General features: G+C 42.8%; 1 protein-coding gene across 1 annotated transcript in view; it reads left to right on the top strand.

Annotated features, from left to right (window-relative positions):
- The first annotated feature begins 2,115 nt into the window (after nt 1-2,115).
- kcnab1a (potassium voltage-gated channel subfamily A regulatory beta subunit 1a) overlaps nt 2,116-22,883 on the top strand; it is a 295,057-nt gene continuing 274,289 nt past the window's right edge. Inside the window, exons 1-2 of the mRNA XM_087291982.1 lie at nt 2,116-2,403; nt 12,730-12,814. Of these exons, the coding sequence (XP_087148108.1) occupies nt 12,747-12,814 (68 nt within the window). The 5' untranslated portion in view covers nt 2,116-2,403; nt 12,730-12,746. The remainder of the gene's footprint in view (nt 2,404-12,729; nt 12,815-22,883) is intronic.

A 22,883-nucleotide genomic window follows, 5' to 3' on the forward strand; every position in this document is an offset into this window, starting at 1 on the left:
TGTTATTGTAAAGTGTTACCGATTTCTCTTCACCAGATTCTCCTCAGTCACGTTATCTGGTTGATGACGTTATCTGGTTAATAATAAACAAAACATTGTGCCTGCCACAAATTCTGCAGTGCACTGGAAAACTGTTTTATCTTATTTGTCTCTGTTGTAATCTTAGCATGCTACATCTGTTGTGAAAACATTGGTCTGGTGCACCACCTCACACCACACTTTGGGTTCAAAGAATGAATGAAACTGTTTTACAACCATTTAAAAAGACACCAAACAGTTCTGTAAACTACCTAAACTACCTAAGTTCAGTCATTTCACTAAGTAATGTCTTCAAAACTGAAAGAGTTCTGTTGATGATACAATCTAACTTTGCTATCCCTATATTGTAGTGATGTTACTGTAACTAAATCATTTTGAGTTAGGTATGTCTTCAAAAACTGAGAGTACTGCTGATTATATTAAATAACTTTGCCATCTGAATAAACATAAACAACGGACATTGATCACACACTTACCAAAACTGTAAAGACAGGACAATCAACACCAACTGGAACCGGGTCTTTTTTTAAAAGAAGACAAGTGGCAAATCCAGATTTCACAGTTTCCAGATTTGCTCTCAGGTAAAAAAATTTCTTTACTAATGTATTTTTGATAGCTGTTCTTTTATCGTGGGGAAATGGAAACAAAACCTTCATTGCAGAACATTAATAAACGCAACACTGAGGACCCATGTCTCCGAACAATTCTTTTTCCACTTGTTTTAATTACAGTTGGCAACACATCGTGGTGTCTCCGAACACTGTAACAGGCAAAAAGAGTCTTCAAAGCTAGATCATGCGTATTAATAAAATTGCATCTCATTTACAATAGAGCATGCTGATTGGTTCGAACCAAGTCTTTCTCATGAATTAATGCTAAAATAATATCACTTTGTTCTGGCCAGTATAGACATGCAGTCTCCATGCTGGAATTTACACAAAGATATCATCGCTGTGAAGAGGCTTCAAAATCTCTTTCCAAACCGAAAGAACAAATTTGCTCAAAATAACACCGGTATATATTACTTATATATGACTGATATATGACCGTTAACGTCTCAAAAATGTGTTTTGGTGTTTCGTGACCCTTTAAGCCAGGGGTTCCCAAACTTTTCAATTACCACAAAATGACAATGCAAGTGCAATGGTGCACACACACCAATAGACCCAAGTCTTTTCTTCGTTGAATTTTTTAAAATTTATGTAAGTGCTATAAATGGTCCAGAAGGTTTAACCTGGTATTATAAAAACAATCTGCTGCATCTGACGCTATTGCTGTGTCTTTAAGATAATGTAATTACCCCAGGGGTCGCAAAAGAGCCAGTAACTATTTTTTTTACATTTTTTTTTAATCTTCAGTAGGTTATGTAAAAAATATGGTAAATCTTATGGTTTAACAAAAATAAATAGATTTTTGGAAATGACCAGGCGAGCCCCCTTCATTGTCCTGCGACCCCTTGGAGGGTCCCAGCCTTTAGTTTGAGCGCCATTGCTTTAAGCTAATACTCAGTCATTCATTCATTCATTTTCTTGTCGGCTTAGTCCTTTTATTAATCTGGGGTCGCCCCAGCGGAATGAACCGCCAACTTATCCAGCAAGTTTTTGCGCAGTGGATCCCCTTCCAGCCTCAACCCATTTCTGGGAAACATCCACACACAAATTCACACACACTGATACACTACGGACAATTTAGCCTACCCAATTCACCTGTACTTTGGACTGTGGGGGAAACCGGAGCACCCGGAGGAAACCCACGCAAAGGCAGGGAGAACATGCAAACTCCACACAGAAACGCCAACTGAGCCGAGGTTCACTTCCTACTGCGCCACTGCCTCGCCTTAAACTAATACTGTTAAATGCCATTTCATCTCAAATTGTAGCACATGTTGAAATTGCAATGAAAAGCTTTTGTTTTTGGTCAAAATTATATTAACAGTTTTTAAAACTATAAAATTTAACACAATATCAAATAAAAATTTAGTCATAGTGGTCACAGACTTCTTAACCCCACTGCTTAAATAAAGAGTTGGTGCATTCAAAGGATGAGCAATATTTACGATGGTGTGTCAGAGAGAATGAGTGTGCACAGTTCACTTGATGCCACTTTGCACTCTACATGCCCGGTGGACTCATGATATTTTTCTATAATTGGACGTGTAACAACACACCCTCAGTGAGGAATAGCCCAGCGTGCCTGAGGAAGACTTTTGTAGTGTCTGTGTGTGTGTGTCTGGGTGACTGTGGTTGTGGTGTAAACAAAATACCTGAATATGGTCTGAGCAGAAAGGCCAAGTGACCATTCATTTGTGGAGTGACCACTGAAAACACTGAGCAGTGATAAAAGCAAACCGGCTGGACTGTCAAGGTATGATTTCAATAATTCATGTCGTCTTTGTGAACGCATTAAACTGTGAGATTAATAATGAATGTGATTTAGTGGGAGGTGTTAGGATGCATGAGCTTGCTTCTATTCTGGAGGCTGGGATTAGTGTCAGGGGTTGCCCTTCCATTGAGTCTGTGGGGTTTCTTCTTCAACCTGTCAGACCACTGACCAGTGTGAAGGTCAGTTGTGTATGATATATGAACTTGCAGTATAAAATACACAACTACAGGTCAAGTGCTGAATAGAATGTTTCATTTTAAGTGCAGCTTAAAGGCCTGTTTACTTTTTTGGATGTTATATTCAATTTGTGATATAACTTTACAATGAGGTTCCATTTGTTATGATTAAATAATAATGTTGTGAGTAATTTATTTTTAAAAGTAATTCATTTTAGTAACTTTTTTTTTTTTTTTGCTGTAAAGCACTAGTATACCTAATATTTTAGGAAGTAGTGATATGTAAATACAAATTTTTGTTTTGGATTTTTTATTTTTTTTTATTTTGCAAGTATTAAATGTCTAATGTGTGTTTTGCAAATCATCTTTCACTGTAGAATTGAAAATATGAAAACAAAAATACAACCCCTTACATTTAAAAAGGTAATGCCTTACCTTACAATATTACCGTTATTAATGTGTCACTTCATCATGTATTGCTTTTGAGATACTTTCACTTAAATAACTGAAGTAAAACTTCAGGCAAAATATGTCAGATCTGTTAAACAAGGGTGTTGGACAGCAGAGTTAAGGATCCATGTGCAGTGCTACATTAAGAGATGTCAGATAGGCAATGGTCATCGAGTGCAAACAGAAGAATGAGGACAATTCGGAAGCATAGTCAAGTCACAGATGAATGGTCAATACAGGTGGTAGGCAGGGTAAACAATGAAACAAGGCAAGGGTCAAAACATGGGAGACTAAACACGGCCAACACTTTGTAAAGTGACAGGGATAATACCAACAAGACTCAAAGACATCTGTGTGTTTGCTGTTTATATAGTCTATGTAATCAGTTCTTGAGCAGCTCCAGCTGCGTGTGTTTAATCAAAGGAGAACTGCAACAGGTGTATCTGTGTGGTGCATGACAGGATTTGTAGTTCTTTTGGTGGCAGATTTATAGTTCCCCTTCGGTTGGGGAACTTCAGTGCCATGAATGGGAGGATTCGGATCAGAAGCCGCTTATCTGGAGAGTATTGAACGGGCCAATGAATGAAATTAATTGGCAGCGTAAGCTTGCGCAGGTGTGCGACATCTGCAATTATCTCAGCATATAAGCACACCTGAAGCCAGCAGACGCCATCCTTTTCGCTTCAGATCCTTTCTGAGTGAGTCGATGAGGGTTCCTCTTGCTGATCAGCACTTCAGAGCGAACGAGTGTGTCTCCCGGTCCAGAGTGGGTCTTCGCGGTGGCAGACGGTCGAGCTGGGTTACTCCCTTGCCTGCGGTTCTTTGGGTCCGGTCCTCCAGAGCGGTGCGTACAGTTGCAAACTTTCCTAAAAGAGCAACACAGTCGTGCAGCACGTCCTTTTCAGGATGGCGCTCCGACTGTGCGTTTCTGGATGCGGGGGTTTCCTGTCTCCGGATGATGGACACGATCACTGCATTGCATGTTTGGGGGTCCAGCATGTTAATGCGGTGCTCGCGGGCGGTTCATGTCGTCATTGCGATGCCATGACCGTTGCACAGCTAAGATCGCGGCTAACTTTCGCAAGAGAGCGAGCCACCCCAGTTGCCTCCTGCTCTAAAAAAGCAGCGGGCGCTCGGGCAGATCTGAGGGTTTCAGCGGGAGCTAATCCGCCGCCCACGGGCTCGCGGACCTCTCGCTCCTCACGGCGCTCCATCCAAGCTTCGGGTGGTGAGAGTGATCCGTCTAACCAGATGGTAGCTCTCACACTCGCTGACACCGGAGATCAGATGTCCTCCGCGGCATCGGAGGGTGGGCTTTCACTGTCCGACGAAGATCCGGACCCGCTCGCCCCCTCCGGGCAGGTGAGCGCTGTCAAATCGGATCCTGAAGCGGACATGTTAGCCGTGCTTTCCCGGGCTGCTTCGGCCGTGGGGTTGGAGATGGTTTATCCCCCAGCTCCGCGGCCAGACCGACTAGATGGGTGCTACGTAGAGGACCAGAAGGCGAAGCCTTCGAAGCCTCTCGTCCCCTTCTTCCCGGAAGTGCACAGTAGGCTCACGCAGTCCTGGAGGGCACCTTTCTCTGCCCGTGCTGCGAGTGCCTCCGCCCTCACCGCCCTTGACGGCGGAGCTGCCAGGGGGTGTGAGGCGATCCCGTCAGTGGAGCGCGCTATCGCGGTCAATCTTTGTCCGCGCGGCGCCTCTACGTGGCGGGGTTTGCCCCGCCTCCCGTCCAAAGCCTGTAGGTTGTCTGCCTCCCTCGGAGCCAGAGCTTATAAGGCTGCGGGCCAGGCTGCTTCTGCTTTGCACGCGATGGCCACCTACCAGCGCTACCAAGCGCAGGCGCTGGCCGAGCTGCACGAGGGCGGGTCCAACCCAAGCTTATAACATGAGCTGCGCACCGCGACCGACTATGCTCTTCGGACTACTAAGTCCGCCGCGTGTGCGCTGGGGAGGACGATGTCCACACTTGTGGTTCAGGAACGCCACCTCTGGCTAAACCTGGCCGATATGCGTGACGTTGACAAAGTTCGCTTTCTTGACTCGCCCATATCCCAGGCTGGCCTGTTCGGCGACACCGTCGGTGAATTCACCCAGGAATTCAAGGCGGTGAAAGAGCAGTCGGATGCGATGGGCAATGTCATCTATCGGCGTGGCCGTAAGCCCGCTCCGCCCGCCGAGCCATCCACCTCCGCTGTTCCTCGCCGAGGGCGCCCGCCAACGAGTGCTGCCCCGCCCCCGCCTGCGCCTCCGGCCAAGCGGGCGCGGCGTTCACCTCGAAAGCAGGCAGCCCCTCCTGCCCAGGGCGCCGTTAAGTCCGGTAAACGGACCGCGAAGCGTCCCTGAGACAGGCCATCCGGAGAAGAGGAAACTTGCTCTTTCCCCGCTGGAGGGCGGGGCCCCGATAACAACGGTACTTTTCAGTGCCACCAAAACATCAGTAAAAGAGCACTTTTTCCCTTCCCCGGATGTGACTGCACGAGTTCTGCCAGTCCGGGACGCGCTGCCTTCCGGCTCGCAGACTACGTGCTTCGCCAGTGGCTCACGAGCGCTGGGGGGACGGTCTCCCTTTCCTCAGCCCTCCAGCCCCCTCTCCGGAGTCAGGGTGCGGAGCCAGAGCGAATCGCTCTCCTCCAGCTCTTCCGCGGGACCCTCGTGCTTCCCGGATCAGCACACCCACTCCGCGCTGCCCCACCGCTGGTACGTCAGCGATTGTAGTGATGACTCCATTAGCGAGGGCTCTGCCTGCCTGGTTAGCGCGGGCCAGCCCCTCGCGGTGGCTCATACGCACAATCAGACTCGGTTACGCGATTCAGTTCGCGAAACGGCCCCCCAAGTTTACGGGCGTGTATTTCTCCAGGGTCAACCCCCTGTCCGCCCCTGTCTTGCGAGAGGAGATTGCTGCCCTCCTGGCGAAGGGTGCAATCGAGCCGGTTCCTCCAGCCGAGATGGAGAGTGGGTTTTACAGCCCATACTTCATCGTACCCAAAAAGAGCGGTGGGTCACGGCCAATCCTAGATCTGCGCGTTTTGAACCGCTGTCTGCACAAGCTGCCGTTCAGAATGCTCACGCAGAGGCGCATTCTCCAATGCGTTCGTCCTCGGGATTGGTTTGCAGCCATAGACCTGAAGGACGCGTATTTCCATGTCTCCATTCTTCCACGCCACCGCCAATTTCTGCGGTTTGCGTTCGAGGGTCGAGCGTGGCAGTACAAGGTCCTCCCCTTCGGGCTCTCTCTGTCTCCGCGGGTCTTCACCAAACTCGCGGAGGGTGCCCTAGCGCCCCTTCGGCTCGCGGGCATTCGCATACTCAATTATCTCAACGACTGGCTGATTTTAGCCCACTCGCGGGAGCAATTGATTATGCACAGGGACAAGGTGCTTCGGCATCTCCGCCTACTGGGGCTTCAGGTCAACCGAGAAAAGAGCAAACTCGCCCCCGTGCAGAGGATTTCTTTTCTCGGGATGGAGCTGGACTCGATCACCATGGTAGCGCACCTCTCCGAGGAACGCGCTCGCCTGTTGCTGAACTGTCTGAGGGAGCTCGACAGCAAACTAGTGGTCCCACTGAAGTTCTTTCAGAGGCTCCTGGGGCATATGGCATCCGCAGCCGCCGTCACGCCGCTCGGGTTGCTCCATATGAGACCACTTCAGCACTGGCTTCACGATCGGGTCCCCAGACGCGCATGGCACGCGGGCACACACCGGGTCTCGGTTACTGCGCTGTGTCGCCGCGCCCTCAGCCCTTGGAACGACCCCTCGTTCCTACAGGCCGGTGTGCCTCTAGGACAGGCGTCCAGCCATGTTGTTGTTTCAACAGACGCTTCCAACACGGGTTGGGGGGCCGTGTGTCGCGGGCATGCGGCTGCGGGCCTCTGGAAGGGTGCCCAGCTGCATTGGCATATCAATCGCCTAGAGCTGTTGGCAGTGTTCCTCGCTCTCCACCGCTTTTTACCGGTGCTGGAGCGGCAACACGTGCTGGTCAGGACGGACAGTATGGCGGCGGCGACGTATATCAACCGCATGGGGGGTATGCGCTCTCGCCGCATGTCTCAGCTCGCCTGCCGTCTGCTCCTCTGGAGTCACCCGCGGCTGAAATCGCTGCGCGCCATTCACGTCCCAGGCACGCTCAATCGTGCAGCCGATGCGCTCTCACGACAGCTGTTACGCCCTGGAGAATGGAGACTCCACCCCGAGTCTGTTCAGCTGATATGGGCGCGATTCGGGGAGGCCCAGATCGATCTGTTTGCTTCCCCCGAGAACGCTCACTGCCAGTTGTTTTTTTCCCTGACCGAGGGCTCTCTCGGCACTGATGCACTGGCCCACAGCTGGCCTCGGGGCATGCGCAAGTATGCGTTTCCCCCAGTGAGCCTGCTCGCGCAGTTTCTGTGCAAGGTCAGGGAGGACGAGGAACAGGTTCTGCTAATTGCGCCCCTTTGGCCCAACCGGACCTGGATATCAGAGCTCTCACTCCTCGCGACGGCCCTCCCCTGGCGGATCCCTTTGAGAGAGGACCTACTCTCTCAGGGACAGGGCACCATCTGGCACCCTCGCCCCGATCTTTGGAACCTCCACGTGTGGTCCCTAGACGCGAGGAAGACTTGGGTAACCTACCGACTGCGGTGGTTAATACCATCACTCAGGCTAGAGCCCCCTCCACGAGGCGCGCCTACGCCCTGAAGTGGAGTCTATTCACTGAATGGTGCGTCTCTCGCAGAGAAGACCCCCGAAATTGCCAGATTAGTGTTGTGCTCTCTTTCCTTCAAGAGAAGTTGGACAGCAGGCTGTCGCCCTCCACTCTCAAGGTTTACGTGGCCGCCATCTCCGCTTATCATAGCGCGGTAGCTGGCGGCACCGTGGGAAAGCATAACCTGGTCATCCAGTTCCTTAGGGGTGCTAGGCGAATTAATCCATCTCGCCCCCCTCTCATGCCCTCTTGGGATCTCGCCCTCGTTCTCACGAGTCTGCAATCCGATCCCTTTGAGCCACTCGAATCAGTATCTCTAAGATTTCTGTCCCTGAAGACAGCTCTGCTGGTTGCGTTGGCCTCCATCAAGAGGGTCGGGGACCTGGAGGCATTTTCGGTCAGTGACTCGTGCCTGGAATTCGGGCCGGATTAATCTCACGTCATCCTGAGACCCCGCCCCGGTTATGTGCCCAAGGTTCCTACCACCCCCTTTAGAGATCAGGTAGTGAACCTGCAAGCGCTGCCCCCGGAGGAGGCAGACCCAGCCCTTTCTTTAATTTGTCCAGTTCGCGCTCTGCGCATTTATGTGGACCGTACTCAGAATTTTAGATCATCTGAGCAGCTCTTTGTCTGTTATGGCGGTCGGCAGCAGGGAAGTGCCGTATCAAAACAAAGATTATCCCACTGGATTGTGGATGCCTTTTCACTCGCTTATTCGAGTCGAGGTTAGCCGTGTCCCCCGGGAGTTCGTGCACACTCCACTCGGAGCGTTGCATCCTCTTGGGCGCGTGCACGCGGCGCCTCTCTAACAGACATCTGTAGAGCTGCGGGCTGGGCGACACCCAACACATTTGCAAGGTTTTACAATCTGCGAGTGGAGCCGGTTTCCTCAAGGGTATTAGGTAACCCTTTGGTGATTGAGGAGACAACTCGGTAGGGTGTTGAAACACGCTTGCGGCGCCATTCTCCCTAACACGGAGGTACGTGCGCCTTTTTTATCTGTCAGTAAAGTTCCCCGTCAGGTGAGCCCTGCAGATTCCTCCGTGGCCCCCAGCACTGACTCAGCGGAGGAGTCACTTGCTGGCCCACTACGTTGTAGGTCTGCCCGCTGGTCAGCCCGCGTTTTGGGTATAGGTGCCTGCTATGCGTGATCCCCACTAGGCGATCCCATATGCTTATTCCGCCACGGTTAAGTCCCCCCCCTGGGTGGACCCGTGTCTTCCCTCTCCGCTAACCACTCTTTTGCTATGCGTACTCCCCCTTTTTAGGGCTAGTCCATAGGTAAATTCTGCCATCTATCCCCCCCTTGGGTAACGGATGGCCTCCGCAGCGTCCTCCCTATCGGGATTGCACGCTTCCCAACGTACTGTCGTATTTCCTAGAATTATCTAGATGCTCACGACTTCCCAAAAAATATATCTAAATCCGTAAAACTTCTGTTGAAGTAGGATAAATTAGGGCCAGGGACACGTTGGAGGACCGCGCCCCCCATGATGTGGGTGCGTCACGCTTGCTTGACTATCTCCTCATCGGGGGTGTTGGTAAGGTGCAGTCATTATGGCGCTTTCCATATTCTCCCATTCATGGCACTGAAGTTCCCCAACCGAAGGGGAACGTTCGAGGTTACAGAAGTAACCCTTCGTTCCCCGAGGAGGGGAACGGAAGTGCCATATTCCGTCGCCATAATGACTGTCCCTTAGCTGTTTGAAAGTCTCTTCAGCTTAAAAGGATGGCGTCTGCTGGCTTCAGGTGTGCTTATATGCTGAGATAATTGCAGATGTCGCACACCTGCGCAAGCTTACGCTGCCAATTAATTTCATTCATTGGCCCGTTCAATACTCTCCAGATAAGCGGCTTCTGATCCGAATCCTCCCATTCATGGCACTTCCGTTCCCCTCCTCGGGGAACGAAGGGTTACTTCTGTAACCTCGAACGTTCTCTATCAATCTGTATGGACTAGATCACTGGTGATTGTGACAAGATCAGTGTTATAGACCTTTTTATTGGCTGCTGCATGGGGGGCGCCATAGTGACCAGCGTCTTCCGGTAGAATGTTTAGAACTTCCATTTACAGCATTTACAACTGGTAATTTGTGCTCCGAAAATGGGTTTCAATTATGTTTTGAGTGGATTACGGAGTGTTTTTGTAACACAAAACTTTGAAAGGTGTGTGTTAAAGCCGTTATAATCTGTCAGATGTGGTTCAAGCACGAGAAAAAAAAACGTTTTCCTAGTTCACATATCTGCCGTCCAAAGTACAGTGTGTGTGTGCTTCTCCAGCCTGTCAGCTGTTAGCTTAGCGGCTCTTCAATACACACACACACACACATACATACATACATACATACACACATACATACACACACACACACACACACACACACACACACACAAACACACACACATGCAATACTTCTAATAAAAGTCCGTTATTGATACTCTGCTTGCTGATTTTGCGAGCCGTTTATGTTTCATTTAGTGTGTTGTATTTACCAGGGTTTGTGTTTTTCTGTCATTTCTAAATGTCACTATTTTCACTTTTCACAGTAGGCTGTGAGTGTGTGTGTGTGTGTGTGTGTGTGTGTGTGTGTGTGTGTGTCAAGCATTTTGGTGAATTACATTTGTTTGGGCTGGTCATATGTTTGAAAGAAAGAGAAAATGTTGACTTCAGCGATGACAAGGCTTCATTTAAACAGCAGATGACGTCTGACAATGAGGTGAAAATGCCTCACAGCAGTTGTTTTCCCTTTATTAGATCCCATTTTGTTTAAAAATGATCAGTCCACGTGGTGGTGCTGAACGACAACAGTATTAGTTTAAAGATGATAAAAGCAAGTTAAATAGATTTAAACTATCATTTCAAAGTTGTCCAAATGTGACTGTTTATACGCATAAGTCTTTAGCATTCTCCCTGCGCATACACGCAAAGCATAATGGGTAATTTTGCGTTCTAAGAAAAAGGTCTATATATTTTGCTATGTTGTATTATGCCATTGTACACTTACACTGTACATTAAACCACAACCCATTTATATATATATATATATATATATATATATATATATATATATATATATATAATGGGATTTTGCTTACATTTTAAGATAGTTAGGCTGAACGGCATACCATCAGTCTATAGAGATTTTCCAGTATTTCTCTGTTGCAATCAGGAGATGGCTAAGCCTGAAAAGCCATAGCCAAAGCAAAGCAAACACTACACTAGCAGACTATGGTAAAAATACAGCACTACAACATACAAAAGAGAGAGATCGACTTCACTTACCTGTTCAATAATGATTTGATCAGATGTAGTTAGAAATTATGCTGACATTTTTCTGATAATGCGGACATCTTGGACAACGTCAACCTTCTTTGCTCTGCTCAATGACAGGCTAATGGCTCTCAGAAATTAGAAAAATTTTAAATAGGCACTATCCTTTTAAATAAACTGCATAGTCTAAGCAACATTCTTGCCTAAAAATCCTCAAAAGTACATAGTGTTGTCCAACAGCAGCAACATTTGCCAAACAGTAGTGAGTTTATTTCTCTGTCACTCTGTGTGGGTGGAAAAATACACAAGAATGGAGATGCTGTATGAGTGCTGTATGATATATATATATTTTTTTCTTTTCGGCTTAGTCCATTTATTAATCCGGGGTCGCCACAGCGGAATGAAGTTGGCAAACTTTTCCAGCACATGTTTTACACAGCGGATGCCCTTCCAGCTGCAACCCATCTCTGGGAAACATCCACACACACTCATTCACACTCATATGAGTGTTTAGACCCTCAGTGGTGATTATTGAACTACACTGAACTGAACTAAACTGAACTTAAACTCTAAAAAACTGAACTACACTGTTCCAATTAACTATGATCTTTAATGTGAAGCTGCTTTAACACAATCTACATTTTAAAAGCGCTATATAAATAAAGGTTAATTGAATTGAATCATAAACTAAGGACAATTTAGCCAACCCAATTCACCTGTACTGCATGTCTTTGGACTGTGGGGGGAAACCGGAGCACCTGGAGGAAACCCACGCGAATGCAGGGAGAATATGCAAGCTTCACACAGAAGTGCCAACTGACCCAGCCATGGCTTGAACCAGCGACCTTCTTGCTGTGAGGCAACAGCACTATGTATATGTGTGTGTATATATATATATATATATATATATATATATATATATATATATATATATATATATATATATATAGAGGCGAGACGAGGGATAAAACATGAGCAGTCAAACAGATATGGTGTAACGACCCAGAGGGTGATTTATTTACAGTGCAAGGTAAGGAGGTGAGGGTAGGGTAGCTGTGCAGGTATGAGTCCTTTGGCCGGGTAATGTGGAAAATCCTCAGGGGTGATGAAGGTTAGGATAGGTGAAAACAATCTGAGGTACCGGTCTAGCCACTGCTATCTGCTGGGAAAACTAGAGAAAGAAGCATTAGCGTGTCTTCCTTGGAGAGATCAAGCTCACCCTGTGTCTTCTCTTTCTCTGTTTATATGCTCCAGTCCTAATGAGCTGCAGGTGGCGATCGGTGCTGATGAGGTGACAGGTGTTGGTGGTTTGTACTTGTGGTGACGCTGCAGTGGAACACTAGCCACAATATATATATATATATATATATATATATATATATATATATATATATATATATATATATATATATATATATATATATATATATAACTAATGGACTGTAAAATTAACATATATGCATTTGGTTTTATAGCTGCCATTAAAAAAAGTAAAATTAAAAACTGTTAAAATTACATTTGATAATCATCCATCAAGCTCAAGCTCCATCACCTGACATGACTGCAATGAATCAGACACATTATTTACCAAAAAGTTAATCATCATCAACAGACGGTTGGCTGGAGATCTAAACAAATTATCTATGCTGAGAGAAATGCAGGTGAGGTTTTGAAATTTTCATGAAAAAAAAAATAACCTTAATGTTGCATTTGAATGTTTTGCAGGTGGGTTAAATATCCAGATGGAGGCAGAACGAGATATGACAGATGACAGTGACAGATGTCGCAGGAGCTCAAAACTGCCCTGCAGGTCAGAAAAAAGTCTTTTGAAAAATCGTGATGATCAGATGTATCATCTGTTGCAATGAACAAATTAGATTTTGCTAAACAAACTTATAGTGTCATATTACAAGAAACATTGTTTTTTTTTATGATTCACCATATTCAGATGCATTATAGCAGTATGCCATTTTCAAATTTTTCTTTTAAGTGTGCTGAAAGGTTATATCTGATCCATTACATGCCTCTATGAGATGCATTTATTGCTCAGAGACATGTGAGTAGAGCTGATAATTGCATTCAGACTGCTGTCATGGAGGATTAGAGTCTGTCTTTATCCATCAATAGGAGCTTCCAAATTCTTCACTTGCATTTCTCTCATTGTTGCTGAATAGCAATCATTTCACTCTGTCCTGTCTTTTTGAGAGAAACTGACAGAACAAAGATTTTATGTTAAGCAATTGCACATCATATCAGATTACTGAGGCTGTTAAGCACGGTGAGAGCATTATAACTGGAAGAACATGAAAAAATCACTTTTAAATCACTTTGGTTGTTTTAATTGTTAAGAACAACAAAATAAAGGCATACAAGAATCTTTTGTCCAATAAATTGTTTTTATCCAATTATTATTATTATTATTATTTTTGTAAATAGTATTTGGTAACATTTTATTTGAAGGGAGTAATCAAAAGACTTTTCCCAGAGATGGGTTGCGGCTGGAAGGACGCATCTGCTGCGTAAAAACGTGCTGGATAAGTTGGCGGTTCATACCGCTGTGCTGACCCCGGATTAATAAAGGGACTAAGCCAAAAAGAAAATGAATGAATGAATCAATCAATCAATCAAAAGACTGTCCATTTATTATCATGAGATTTATGCATGCATATAACATGCTTATGTTATTTGCTCAGTTAAGTCATTTTGAATGCAAAGGTGGCATTGTTTGAGATGTCATTGTTTTGAAACTTGACATAAATGTATACATCATAACCTTTGTCTTTTTTCTCACAAATGGACATAACAAAAAAAAAAAAAAAAGAATTTGTCATAAATTCAATTCATGCTTTCAATTTAATTAATATTTATTCATATAGCACTTTTCACAATATGGATTGTGTCAAAGCAACTTAACATAGTTTTAGTGAATACCAGATTTCATAGTTAAGGCTCAGTTAATTTTAGTTCAGTGTGATTTAAATTTCACTGCTGAAGAGCAAATCCACAGAAGCGCAGCTCCACAAGTTCCGATCCAAGCAAACCAAAAACGTCACCAATTGATTAATAAAGGGGGAAAAAAAAACCTTGAGGGAAACTAGGCTCTGTTGGACACGACCATTATAAGTCTGTCATAAACATCATCGTCAGCATAATTAATAGTTTTCTTGACCTTTACAGTGGTGAAAATTTTATTTGTCATTAAAATATCTATAATGATGCTGTTATGAATTTATCAGGCAGAGTATTGGCACTTTTGATGAGAAATTTTTATGATACATTTAGTTTGAAATAAAGTGATCAGAAAAATATTTATGACACATTAATATTGGCCTCATAAATGTTTATGACAAAAGTGTGACAAGTTATGTTGTCTTGGTAAAGTCAAGTTGAGATGACAAATCAAAGACAGGTTATGTCAAATTGTCATAACAAAGCCATCTCAAACAAGGTCATCTTTGCATTTAATGGCATAACTAGTGACACTTAATGACATAAACTAGTGACAATGATAGTTGTCATAACAATGCATAAAATCTCCTTTATATTCATGACATTTTTTTGTCATGACTGAAAGGATATCATTACACCCCTTCAAATAAAGTGTTACCTAATATTTATAAGTTATAACACATAGATATATACACTAGATATCGCATAGAGACCCTAAGCATGCGTCAATAGTGCCACCATATTTGTACATTGCTCCCAGGACAATTCAACCGCACTAGTCAAGACAGTGTTATTACGTGAAGAGGCTGGACTTTGTCTACGGGAGTAGTAACGAGCAAAAAAGCACAAAGGCAGAACATTTCATTAGTAAGATTTAGTTTTATACGTTTTGATGTGTTATGACTTTTTGTGCTAAACGGGTGATGTTATTAATAATAATACAGTCTCTTATTGCATTCATCATAAGGCAAATTTGCACCAACTAAATACTCAGCTTATGCTAGTTTTTGTTGAATAAAATCAACATACAATGCAAAAGAAATATTACAACAAGATGCTGCGGTTCCAGAAACTTATTGTCGGCTAAGTGAAACAGTCTTTCATAACAGAGATTTATTTACAAATAAATCGCTCCCTCCGTCAGTATGAGAAGTGAAAGCAGGAGAGGGTGTGTGTTTCAGGACATGGATTAGATCAAAATTAACAGGGAGGGTGGATAGTACATTTCCATACAAACAAACACAAGCTTTTTGTCAGGAATGTCTGTGCGGTCTCGTATCAATCAATGTAGAAAAGTAATTTAAAATTATAATTTTCATAATGTAAAAAAAAAAACATACAGACCTCCGGGAAAACTCGCAATCATAGATATATGTGTATATCTTTGGCTCTGGATGGCCACAGCCCTCCACTGCAGCTTGGTCCTGCATTCATTTTAAAGGAGCACTACCCTGTACTAAAATGGCGGCTCTATTAATGCATTCCTTCCAATAGACAACAACAGGGTAGGCGACATCTAATGAAAATATCTATGGTTATAACATGCACACAGCAATAACCAACTGATTCAGAACCAACAGTTCAGAACTGCAAAACCCCTTATTAAAACAGGCCTGCAGTCTCAGACTGGACGTTTTAGTGGAAATTACATCAAGATATTTAGGGCTATTTTAGGGATGGTGCCAGGTAATTGTAATGGTTGAGCTTATAATTGTTGTGAATCAGTGATTCAGGCAAGTTATCGTAGCCATCCGAACCTGAGAACTGTCAGACTGCTGTGCTGGACTTTTTACACAGTCATAAACTTGCAGACATTTCATAGAGCATGTTATCCATTATTCAGTTCTTTTTTTATCGCGTTGAATTTCAGACGCACACACAAGTCTCAAAATACTTGTTTGGCAAATATTGCCAATTTTGTGCATACGATGCATGTTTAAAAATCTAAAGATTTAGCATTGTGTACTAGCACTGTTGTTAACCCTTTTCATGTAGTTTTGATATTCTAGATCAATGTTTCTTAACTACATTCCTGAAGGACAGGAAGCGCTGCACATTTTTCATCTCCTTTGGCTGTGACACCCATGTTACGTCCTTTTGTTTGGGCACAATGTGCTTAATTTCTTTTTTCTCCCTCTTTCTGTCAGTGTCTCTCTCCCTGCATTAATTGTGTTCACCTGGTACTGATCATTAGATCTTCCCAGTGATTGACTGTTGGGAGAGGAGACAGTATTTATCCTGAGTTGCCTTTCAAACCAGTGCTGGTGGTGGCAAGATGGTGCAGTGGCTGAGCTTCTTGCTACATTCAGACCTGGGGTTTTTTTAGCCTTCCCCTTCCAGAGAGGCTGTTGAAGAACTTTTACTGTTATTGATCTTCCTGTTCACCTAAAGAGATGTGAGTTTATTTAATTTAGTCTTTTTTGTTTCTTTTGAGGTTTAAATAGGAAGGTGGGTGTCATTTTGTTTTAAATTATTATTTTTCTCCTGTTTACGCCAGTAACAGAAGATGGTTTGTTGACTTATTGTTTTTCTTTTCAGATTTGGATGAGGTTTTCTTAGTAGTTAGCTTTATTTTGTTTATTTTGGCCTTGCCCCCTTAATATCCATTTTTCAGATCATCCAACGCTATCTCACAGCAATACGTAACTTTTTAATTTAGCGGCTAATTCGTAACAATTTTTAAAATCGAATTCGTACAATTTAGTACGATTTGCTCATCACCCAATGACGGTTGGGTTTAGGGGTGGGGTTGGGTGTCATGCCTCCCTTTTAAAATCGTACATTTTCGTACGAATTTGTACAAATTAGCTACTAAACTGGCAAAACGTAAAATACTTGCGTTTCTCGTGAGATCAGGCTGGATCATCTGCTCATTAGCAGAGACTGAAAGACCTGTAATTAGTGACAAAGGAAAAACCCAAAACATATAGTGTTGGTGGTCCTTCTCGAGTGGTTGGGAAACACTGTTCTAGCTGACTTTTAATTATGAGAAATGTTACTGTTCTTAAATGCGTGTAGGTAAATGCTATTTGTTATGTAAAAAACTCTTAACATGGTCATGCTTGTTTAATAGCAGGCGATAAGCATCTCCATATTAGTTTGCGAAGGCATTTACACTGAAATTAAAACTATAACTCCCAAAAGAACAATTTTAAAATTAGTTTCAACGAAAACCAATTACATTGCAAATTAAATAGCAAATATAAATATTATAATAAAAATTGAGGGGCAACGCTGTGGAGCACTAGGTAGCGCTGTTGCCTCACAGCAAGAAGGTTGCTGGTTGGAGCCTTGGCTGGGTCAGTTGGTATGTCTGAGTGGAGTTTGTATGTTCTCCCTGCGTTCGTGTGGGTTTCCTCCAGGTGCTACGGTGTCCCCCACAGTCCAAAGACATGTGGTACAGGTGAATTGGGTGGGCTAAATTGTCTGTAGTGTATGAGTGTGTATGGTTGTTTCCCAGAGATAGGTTGCGGCTGGAAGGCATCCGCTGCGTAAAAATTACATCATCCACTTGATTACACTGATTACATCATCCACTTAAACTGATAAGCGCACACACCTGAGACTGATCCTGTTAATGACCCACGCTCACTGATATAAGCCTCACTCACACACCAGTCCAGTGCGAAGTCTTGTTCTGCCACGGCTAACATCTCTGAGCGTTATTCCCTTGCCTGATCTCTTGTGTATTTTCCTGGACTGTTCCTGACTCTGAGTTGCCTTCTGCCTGCCCCGAACCTTGCTTGTACTTCAACTTTGAACCACGCCGCCTGCCCTTGACCCACGCCTGATATCTGGACTCTGAACCACGCTGCCTGCCACTGATCCATGCCTGTCCTATAACTCTGTGACTGCCAGCCACCAGCCCTAAGACCCATAATGAATGCTGTTGATATGAGTTCGCACGTAAGTGCGTATTGTATGATTGTGATTGAACTGTGTGTAATAAATATACTGCAAATGGATCCCTCTGTGTCAGGCTCCTTGTTACAATAATCAACAACAACAGTTTGTATTGTTTGTTTTTTAAAGACCAAATTCAAAGCCTAGAGTGTCTTTCAATTTCCTCACATTTTTAAATGCATGCAGTGTTTAAATTCTTTATTCATTTATTATTGGTGCTTTTCTTGAATCATGATAGAATTTAAACACACTCAAAAATAAAGACACGAGAACTGTAACTGGACCTCAGTACCAACTTTCGTAAGCTGTTTGGATAGAACTGTGTGTATGTATAGTGTGTCCACTATAATAATAGAGTGATTATAAACAAGTTTTTTTTTTAAATTTCCTGACGTAAAATAGGACCCAAATCCCTGAGACATAGGAGTGCGGTTTTCCCTGCCCACTGAATTGATTGACAGGCACCTACAGTATGTGTATACATATGCCCACAGAGCTTTTTTTTTTTTTTTTTTTAATTTTTTATTTTTTTTTAGCTCTGATAGAAATATTTGTTACAACTCTCTGTGATTGTTATAAGTTTAACATCTTTAAAACAGAGCATGTTTGTAATGAAAACTGTAAAGTCGCAATGTAATTCTTTATACATTGCAATTAACCGATATAATCCCCACGGGCACAAGGTGTCAGTAAATGCTAACGTGTGTATGTGTGTGCATGTACTACAAACAAAATTTGTGTGAGACTCATCATTTCAGAAAAACTGGAATAAACTCCAAAAGAAAAACATAAAATAAACTTGCCATTTTTGACTAATGAGCTGTATTTTATCTTCATCCAAGTCTCTCTGTCACTGTGCTGTTTATCTAATCCGAGGTAATACATAATGAGAAACAGACCTGTACATGGGAACCGTGGGTGGGGAAAAGCAGCTCATGTGAATTTAAAGCCACAGGCTACAAAAACAGCTACTCTGTACTCAGACACCAAAATGGGCATATTCTGGAGGCTAAACTAAAAAATCTGATGGGTATTTTGAGCTGAAACTTTACAGGCACATTCTAGAGACACATCAAAGGCTTATCTTACTACTTGTAAAAGGGGTAAAATAGGTGCCCTTTAAGTACAAGTACAATTTAACAGTCACAGCCACTTCAATGTCACAAGGTTAAATAACTCACATGTTTATAACCGCTTCAGAGAGGCAGGCAGTGAGGCATCAGCCATTGAGAACAGCTTGTAATCAGATTGACTGGGCTCAAGTATGACTTTTGCCAAACTCTCTTATCTGATCACATTTCACATATGAATTGCTGCTGTATTTCTTTTTCCCCTGCATTTAACTTTTTCAGCAAAATAAGTAATCATAATAATACAGTAATCATGATCTTCAGAGCTCCATCAATCTTGACTTTTCATAGTCACGGTGCCCGCACTGAACTCATAGTTAACCTATTCAGTTGACTTAGCTAACTTAGTTGAGCTGTTCTAAAATGCTCTGCTGCAGCATTCAAGTCCTGGAATGTTCCGTGTTATGACGTGAGATGCCTTCAAGTCATTTTTGTCAGCACAAGATGGTGTTGTTCCTACTTTGATCAATTGATGATTTTGAGATTCCCACTTATAATGCCAACTTTGAGGTAGCATTGATACAAATTCTGTCACACCTGCTGCAGTGCCTTCAAGTGGACTCTTGAGGGCACTTATTGTTTTGGTTTTTATTTCCTGTATGCCTGGGGTCTGTTCTTCGTACGTGGATTACTCAGCTGGATTTGGATGTTGATTTGACACGATCCAGGATCGTTTCGTTCTTCAAAGCTGATCCGAGAGTTGTTATCATAGCAACAGTTCTGGTAGATCAAACCTGCTCTGCAGCAGGCTCAATTCATATAAACATGTTTAGATCGGCTCAGTTTATGCAAAGAAAATACTGAAAGTATGTACCAAATTATATTTTCTTACAGTAGTAGTTATATACACTTAGGAAAATAGTAACTATTTTAACTATATATATATATATATATATATATATATATATATATATATATATATATATATATATATATACACACACAAGTTAAGTTATATATATATATTAATAAAACTTGCAATCTGCACTCCGAAATGAAAGTACAACGACTGCCACCTGGTGGTGCAAAGAGAAAATTTATTGGTATGAACTTTTTAGATCGCTTTAGCGAGGTATGAAGAACGGACCCCTGCTCACATGATCACTCCTTGTTTCCAGCTGTTTCTTGTTGTCTAATTGGTTCTGTCCTTATAAGCCCTGTTATGTTGTGTTTAGTTTGCCTTTGCATTTTGCTCTGTTCTGTTTTGCTCTGTCCTGTTTTATTTTGTGCTTCAGTTCCTCATGTTTGGTTTTGTTTGTTTATTCACTTTTAGTATCGTCTCTGTTTTTGGATTCCTGTTTAAATTTTGATTGATTCACCTTAGTGCTTTTAGTTTTTGCACTTGTGTTTGTTTTGTCAGTTTTTGTACCTTGCCTGTTAGTTGGATCTTCTTTGTTTACTTATTAGGCTGGCTTGTGTAGCAAGCCAGACTATTGTTATCCTATTTTTCTTCTGAGACTAAAAATTAAGCTCTATCTCCTCTTAGAGCTTTCAAGCTATGACCACCAAACTCACACCAGACCTCCAAACTGGTCTGACTCGGGTTGCTATATCTTTTCCGACTGATCCGACTTTTGGTTTTCCGAAAAACGTCCCGGGACCGTCTGAAAAATCCCATTTACTTCATCATTGGAAAAAACTTTGTGACCTCATAACTCTGCATCAGACTGTCCTACAGGCTTCTAACTGAGCTAATTTAACTGACTACCTAACTGCCAATAACTGATGAGCTTTTTACTTTCTGGCCACACCCTAGCAACCACCTTTGGGACCCTAGAAACTGTCCCATAGACTTCCACTGCAAAAGACTCTCATTGACTTTACATTGGATCAAACTTTGTGAGCTCACAACTCTACATCAGACTGTTGCACAGACTTCTAACTGGGCTCATTTAACTCAGACTATCAAACTACCAATAACTGATGAGCTTTTAACTTTCTAGCCACACCCCTAACAACCAGATACGGCACCCTAGCAACGGTCCTATAGACTGCCATTATAGAGGTTCAGATTGATTTTGTCATGCTGCAGTGTGAAAGAGACATGGGTGTTGCTTTTAACTGTTCATACTGGCAAGAAGCTTTGATACATCATCAGTCTAAGCTGTCAATCCACTCCATAGCAACAAAACAGACTAACCTAGCAACGATATAACAGCAGCTATATCTCAGTATCAGAACACCGTAGAGAAGCGGGGGTTGGCTTGTTTGACTTATGCTAGCACATCATCCATCCATCCATCCATCCATCCATTCGTCCATCCATCCATCCATCCATCCATCCATCCATCCATCCATCCCTCCATCATCTATCTATCTATCTATCTATCTATCTATCTATCTATCTATCTATCTATCTATCTATCTATCTATCTATCTATCTATCTTTTCATACTTTTTAAACTAAATAAACTATTACCATCAGGCTTTCACAAGCCAGCCTCAAAGTTTGTTCTCAAACTTTAAGAATCTAGTTAAACATTATTTTGCTGCATTTGTATCTATCCCTGGCTTGTGTAAGACCCCATCGTGACACATTTAACTCAATTAATTCAACTTGACTTGAATGCACCATAAGTCAGCTCAGAGTTCAGGTTTTAACCGCAAAGTTGGTTGAAAATCTTTATAGAAATGAGCTCCTTGTCACTATTTTTCAAAACAGGAAGATCTGAGAAGTTGAAAAAACAAAACCTTACAAGTATTGGCTAGTTTTGTGTGAACTTAAAGGATTAAAATAATGTTCAGTTACATAATCAGGTCTTACAAATCAACCCATATGATGACACAGTTATTACTGTTATGAATGAAATTATGGGCCACTGCTGTGAAATCCACCAAAATCCTTGGAGAGTGTTAATTTTGGACCAAGTGTGAAGGTGGGAATTGGTGCAGAATGAATCTAAAAGTGTGTGTGGAAAAATCTGGAGCCTGTGAACAGCTGTTCTGTCTGGTTAGAATGACACACTGCAGTAATTAGACACCAGATTGTCAGGAAAGCTTTGATACAGTACGACTGAACAGCCGTTCTAGAATAGAAGGACAAGCATTTTGGTTATTTGTGTATGCACCTTTTTTCCTTGCTTCTATCTTTTTTCTATTCTCTCATGCCATCTCTAATGTGCACTAATTTTGAGTACTGCTGTTTTTTTTTTTTTTTTTTTGCTCTGCGTATCCACTTGAGATAAAACTGTTCCCTTGGCTCTTTTTAGATAAGAAGCAGTCATCATTCCATTACCCCTCACTTCATCCCACCCCCCTTCCATTTTAATCTCCTCCTTCAACAATTGAAATAAAATCACTTGGCTGAATGAGAGCCCTTGGGATCAAGACAATTACATTGGAAGCTCTCCTGGCTATCACTCAACATTATTTGGCTCAATGAATCATATCAGAATAAGTAACCTATTTGACCTACACTGACACAATGTGTGAATGTCTTGTATTAAAGAGGAGAACAAGAGCAGTCATTTTACGACAACACTCATATAGTGCGTGTTAAGTGCAGCTTTAGAGGGATAGTTCACCCAAATAATTACAATCATTTACTCATTCTTTACTTATTCTAAACCAGTTTAAGTTTCTTTCTTCTGTTGAACCCAAAGGAGATATATTGATGAAAGCTTTCAACATGTAACCACTGACTTCCATGATATTTGTTTTTCCTGCTAGAAACTCAATGGTTTCAGTTTTCTTTGAAATGAATGTAACTCAAAAAGATTTGGAACTGCTTGTAGGTAAGTAAACAGTGAGTCAATTATATAAAAACAAGTTCAAAGGTAAGACAAATCAAAGATAAATCTCTGAAAGCTGAAAATGAAGAATAATCATTTGAACAGTGCATTATCTAGAAGAGTTCATTAAAACTTAACTTCATTAAAATCACAGTCAGGATCTTAC

The sequence above is a fragment of the Danio rerio genome, chromosome 18, assembly GCF_052040795.2.
Source record: "Danio rerio strain M-AB ecotype USA chromosome 18, GRCz13ab, whole genome shotgun sequence".
NCBI lineage: Eukaryota > Metazoa > Chordata > Actinopteri > Cypriniformes > Danionidae > Danio > Danio rerio.